Source organism: Hemitrygon akajei, chromosome 2 (assembly GCF_048418815.1).
Source record: "Hemitrygon akajei chromosome 2, sHemAka1.3, whole genome shotgun sequence".
NCBI lineage: Eukaryota > Metazoa > Chordata > Chondrichthyes > Myliobatiformes > Dasyatidae > Hemitrygon > Hemitrygon akajei.
Window position 1 is genome coordinate 27,331,042 of NC_133125.1, and position 6,000 is coordinate 27,337,041.

At 38.4% G+C, this 6,000-nt stretch overlaps 1 protein-coding gene across 7 annotated transcripts in view; it reads left to right on the forward strand.

Annotated features, from left to right (window-relative positions):
- Window positions 1-5,756, forward strand: part of LOC140740164 (tumor necrosis factor alpha-induced protein 8) — an 83,998-nt gene extending 78,242 nt beyond the window's left edge. For all 7 annotated transcript variants that reach the window (XM_073069157.1, XM_073069186.1, XM_073069167.1 and 4 more), the window contains one exon: window positions 4,591-5,756. In XM_073069157.1, coding sequence (XP_072925258.1) covers window positions 4,591-5,156 — 566 coding nt within the window. In that variant the 3' untranslated portion in view covers window positions 5,157-5,756. The remainder of the gene's footprint in view (window positions 1-4,590) is intronic.
- The last annotated feature ends 244 nt before the right edge of the window (window positions 5,757-6,000 follow it).

Here is a 6,000-nt window from a genome sequence, read left to right on the forward strand (position 1 = left end):
AAGGTGGTTACCTTCACTTCAGACTCCAGGCCAAGATGTTTATATGTCGCTTTGTATGCTGACTCCACCATTGCTGAGAATGGGGATACTAAAAGAGCTGCCTCCCTTCATTAACAGCTTAATTGCCCATCATCTTTCTTGACATGGGAGGACAGCAGAATCTTGAAGTGATCTATTTTTATGTGATTTCATTTAACTCAGTCTATCTGTTCTTTTTTGTAATCTTGTCACCCAGGTTGGTTTCTTGGATTTAGGTATGCTTGATACTGCTTCTTGCGTGCTATTCTATGGTACAGAAAAATAAATGGGAGAGGGATTCAGATCTGAATTAATGTCAATAAATTCCACACCATAGGAAGGATGGTCTCCTTAATGTGAAGTTAAACCTTTGTCTCCAATAGTACAATTACCTTGGTCACCCTTAACACAATTCTCACAAGGTGATACATTTGGCTACTGATAGATTAGTGTCCATGAAGTTGGACAGGTTTTTCCTTCGCTTCTTTTACCACTTTTTTTCAGGTTTAGTTGAAAATTTATAGATTTGAATACTGTTCAATTCTCAGTATTGAACTCTAAAACTTCACACCTTTGCTGATCTTGATACTGTTTCCAAGACCGTTAACTTTCCATGACACTTCTTTATTATTATAGCTGTTATGGTATTTTTGATTTACATGGACACCACCAGGATTTTGATCCAGTGACACTGAAGTTGTAGGATGGTATATAACTTGCTAGAGCAAGTTCTAGCTGGTGGCATTGCCATTTACCTGCTGACCTTGCGACGAGGGTTGGAAAGTAGTGGCAAATTCCTGAATGTAATAAATTCCTGAAATATTTCCTGTAAATATTACTCACTGCAACTGTTGGTGAGGGATTGGATGTTTATGTTGACAGATAATTTGAAGCCAAGAGGAGAATTTTATATTTGGTTCTGTTCATCTGTTTAAACATAGTAGTGTTGCACTCATCCAAGCAAATAGAGCGTGATTGAGATTTTTAGGCTGTGGAACAGCTTTAGGAAATAGAAGGTGTAACATTTGCTGCCAGATGCACAGCTTCCTTTAGTTGTCAAGCACCGATATAGCTTAGGATCATTGATTATTCTTATCATGTTACTACGGGGGCCTCCATAATGGTAATATCATTGATTGTTGGCAGGTGTCGATTAGGTCCTTTCATGTTGAAGATCATTGCTTGAATTAAATATTACATGCTCCTAAAATGTCTTAAAACATTGTTTTTGTGGCAGTAACATCTTCTTGTAGTTCTCTTGCTGCATCAAGTTGTGATCTCCATGCCCAGCTATCCTTAACAATTGCAAAATACTCCAAGACGTTTCACAGAGAAAAAGTGCAGGCTGTTTGCACTTAAAATTTGCCTGTAATCTATCTCCTTTTTCATGACCTCCCACTCTCTGCATCGATGCTTCAAGAATAGGGGAAAGAGGGTGGGGAGGACAGGGAAATGTAACTATTGGGCACCTATAGAAAAGAAAAGGGAATGAACAGATCAGTATGTGAGAATAAGTCTCTTCAGCAACAGTGGTCACAGAATCAGTAGAGTTAAAATTAAGTGAATAACTGTATCAATAGTGCAAAACAAAATTTACTGCAATAGTACAACACAGGAAAAGTCCCTTCAGCTCACCGTGTCTGCTTTACCATGATGCCGATCCCAATAATCCAATCTGCTCTTTACTGCTCTCCTTCCTACTTGTTCATGTGTCTATCTAAATGCATCTTAAATATTGCTATTATAGCTGCTTCTATCACCAGCCCTGCCTGCATCTTCCAGGCACCGATCATTCTGTGTGTAAAACAACTTGCTTTGCAAATCACCTTTAAAATTTGCCCTCCTCCCAGCCTCAAACTATGGCCTTTGGTGTTCGTCGTATCCACAAGTAAACAACACAAGCCTCAAACATTTGGCACCTTGCCTATGGGTAACAAGGATACAACTACCTCTGTCATGTCCCCAGCAATTTCTTCCCTTACCTGCCTTTTTCTGGGGACTTAACCACCTTATTGTTCTATAAGACACCCAACACCACCTCCTTTTTAATCTTGACAGAGTGTCAGCATAGCCCATCCTGATCTCAACATCATCCTTTCTCATGGTTGAATACTGATGTGAAATTCTCATTTAGGATCTCAATGGCTCCACGCACAAGTTCCTTCCTTTTTATGTGTGTGGATGTACACCCTTTCCTAGCAATCGTCAAGCTCTTACTATATGCATAAAATGCCTAGGGTTTCTCCTTAATATTATTTGCCCTGGCTATTTCATTCTCCTTTTAGCCCTCCCAGTCTTACTGCTACTGTTGCGTTCTCCCAGGGATCCATCGGCTCCCAACAATAGTCCAAGATAGTAAACCTATTGGAGAAGGAAATAGCCACTGCCTTCCTGCTCCCCCTGGTGGTCACCTGGTGTGACTGCCTCCCTGAATCGCATGCCTGTAACATTTTCTGCCTCCTGTGTACTCTTTAATGAATCCAAATGCAGCTTTGACTGATTGAGAGAAGCTGCAACCAGATGTACCTCCTGTAGACACTTCACTTCCTTCCTCCTGATCTCCCACACACTTCACAGGAGGGACATACCACCCTGGCTACTGCCATTACTACCCCTCTTGTAATTATATGATTGGAAAAAGAGGAAAGACCTTATTTTACTCTAAGGCTGCTTGCCCTCCTCACCAAAAATAAACAATGCACTTTGACCACACAGCCCTCTCAAATTGTTTGTTCCTGTAAGAGTGAGCTTCCCTTTTGTACATTGCTGACTGGAAAAAATAACATGATCTCTTACTTGAACTCTGCCTTCTTAAATAGTCCCTGTTCCTTCTACTGCTTGGCCAGCCAAAAGGAAATAATATAGTTGACATTGGATAGGCACAGGAGATTTTGCAGAAACTGGAAATCCAGCACGCACAAGATGTTGGAGGAACTTGGTAGATCAGGCAGCATCTACAGAGAGGAATAAATGGTCAACATTTCAGGAAAGATGAAGGGTTTCGGCCTGAAGCATTGACAGTTTATTCCTCTCCATACATGCTGCCTGACCTGCTGAGTTCCTTCAGCATTTTGTGTGTGTTAGTTGACAATGGATTTGGACAGAAGGTTGGTAGAAATGTAAACGAGGAAGGAAGGGAATAAACGGATGAGGAGATACATCCGTTTAAGTGGAAGTGAGATTGAGCTTAATCAGACCACCAGATCCCATTATTTCCAACTACTCTTCCCTAAAGTTTAGCAAAGGCAACCAGAACTACTAGAAGTGAAGCCAATGCCATTTTAACTGAAGTGTATCTGGGAAGTGTCATCAGGAAATTAGAAAGCGTCACATTTAAGAAACATATTTTAGCTCAAAAGTAATCACTTCCAGGAGGATGGAACAGATACAAATAGTCTTTCAAATACTGGAGGTCTGGAGCCTTGTTCTAAGGATGAGGGGTAAACCATGTTGGGCATATGAGGAGAAAAGATTTCACCCAGAGAGTGATGAACCATTGAAGTTATCTGCCATAGAAAGCAATTGAAGCCACACCATTAAATATATTCATGGAGATGCCAGACAGTTTCTAGAGCTAACAGGGGAAATGGGATGACAGTAGAGCATAAGACTATAAGATATTGCAGCATAATTAGGTCATCCGGCCCATTAAGTCTGCAATGCCAGTCAATCATGTCTGATTGTTTTTCAACTCCATTCTCCCTATAAACTTGTAACTATTAATTTTTATCCCAGCATGGCTGAAAATATTGTGCAGTGCAGCAGGCGATGGCTGTGTGTCTAACTTATAACTAGCACCCTAGATTGTATAGTCAGCTGACCTCTGGTTCATGATTACTTCAGAGAACACAGGGGAAAGCAGGCTGGATCTTGCAGCAGGACCTTCAGTAATGTTATGCAATCAAGTGAAATTGCAGGAGGAGTGAGGACAGAGACAGAGTCTGCAGAGCGTCAACTAATAGTATTAAGGATCTTGCAATCAACTCAGGCAAGCCCTGTGACCGAGAATCATCAAAACTTTTAATGATTCTAAAAATTCCTTGTGTTCAAAAATATTCAAGAATATTCATAAACCATTGGAAAAAATAAAGCTGCTATATTTAAAAGTATTTACAGTTTTAAAAATAACAGGGCATAAAATAATATAAATATTCTTGTGTTTAAAGTTGCTTAAAATCTACATTACTTTGATATACTTTCCACTGAAATACTTAAGGACCAACTTGATGTAAGTTGGTCATGTGAAATGTAGACTGAATTAGGGGAAGTTGCTGCAACTTTACAACCCCTTGCTAGTTACTAACTCCTCCATTCCAGCAACTTTGAAAGCAGCATTGGGCCATTAAGTGCAACTTCACAACTTCCAAATTGATATTGAATTCTTGAAGTTCCTCACAATGCTGTATGTGGAGAAGTTTAAGAGTAAATGACAGCATTACTCTGTAATACAGTATTAGATGCATAATTGATAATTAGCAACAGATCGTATGCATTCAAACAATAAAAGTCTTGAATCATTGCTGATATTACAGTTTTTGGCTTTGTGTTAAATCTACTATGTTTCTTTTTCAGTGGCTATGGAGGTATTCAATTCTAAGAGTCTGGCTGTACAAGCCCAGAAGAAAATACTTGGCAAGATGGCTTCAAAGTCAATAGCAACAGCATTGATAGATGATACAAGCAGTGATGTTTTGGATGAATTATACAAAGTAAGCAAGGAATACACACAGAGCAAAAAGGAGGCAGAGAAGATCATCAAAAATCTTATCAAGGTGGTCATAAAATTGGTGGTTCTCAACAGAAATAACCAGTTCAATGAAGACGAGATGTTACTCATGGAAAAGTTCAAAAAGAAGGTTCATCAGTTAGCAATGACTGTTGTCAGTTTCCAACAAGTTGACTTTACTTTTGATCGTAATGTTTTGTCCAAACTTCTGAATGATTGCAGAGACATGCTTCATCAGATTATTGACCGCCATCTAACAGCTAAGTCACATGGACGTGTCAATCATGTTTTTAATCACTTCGCAGATTGTGAATTCTTGGCTGCCCTTTACAATCCATTTGGACCTTACAAAGCTTCCCTGGAGAAAATATGTAATGGTGTGAACAAAATGTTAGATGATCAAAATATATAACCAATCATTTGCAGCATTTCCCAAATTAAATTGAATATTCTGTCAAACATTAAAAGTTTTCTGAAATGCCGATGGATATTAATGTAAAATGCATTTTGTTTAAAAAAAAGTATTTTGACTTTTTTTTATAAAATAATTATTTCCTACTTCTGTAACAAAATGCACAAAGTGGCTAAATGCTCCAACATGTTTCTTGTCCAGCAAAGAATGAACTCTTCTTGCCGAACTCCAGCAACTTATCAGATGAGTGGTCTTGGCTTGTGGACTGACACTGAAGAAGAATTTGGATGAATGGGACATTTCCAGCATGCCGAATACTTTTTCCACCTGGTAGACTACAGAAACTGATATTTGTTCTTTCCTTTTTAACTGTTTTTAAAATAGAACAGTTGCTTTTTAAAACCTGTACATTAAAAAAAAACTGGAAAGAAATCTAATGTCCTAACGTGATGCTTATGGAATGTAGTGTGAATAGTTCAGGAGTGCAACAGTGTTATAACCAAGGATGGCAAATATCAAATATTTTTCCCCTGCGTATGGTCATGATTTTGTTTTTCAACTGATTACAGTCATTGAATTAATAAAAAATTGAACATTAAACACACTGTGTAGTGATGCAATTTGCTCTTCATTCACTTTAAGTCTGCAGTTTCATGAATATCTAAGTGGCAAATTTTCACTTATCAATTGTAATTCATGATGGATACAAAGTTAAAGATTAGTTTTATTTGTCACCATCACATCGAAACATCAAACATGCAATTTACATCAATGAAAAACAGCTATGATTCTGGCGCCAACATAGTATGCCCACAATTTATTAACCCTAACTTATACATCTTTG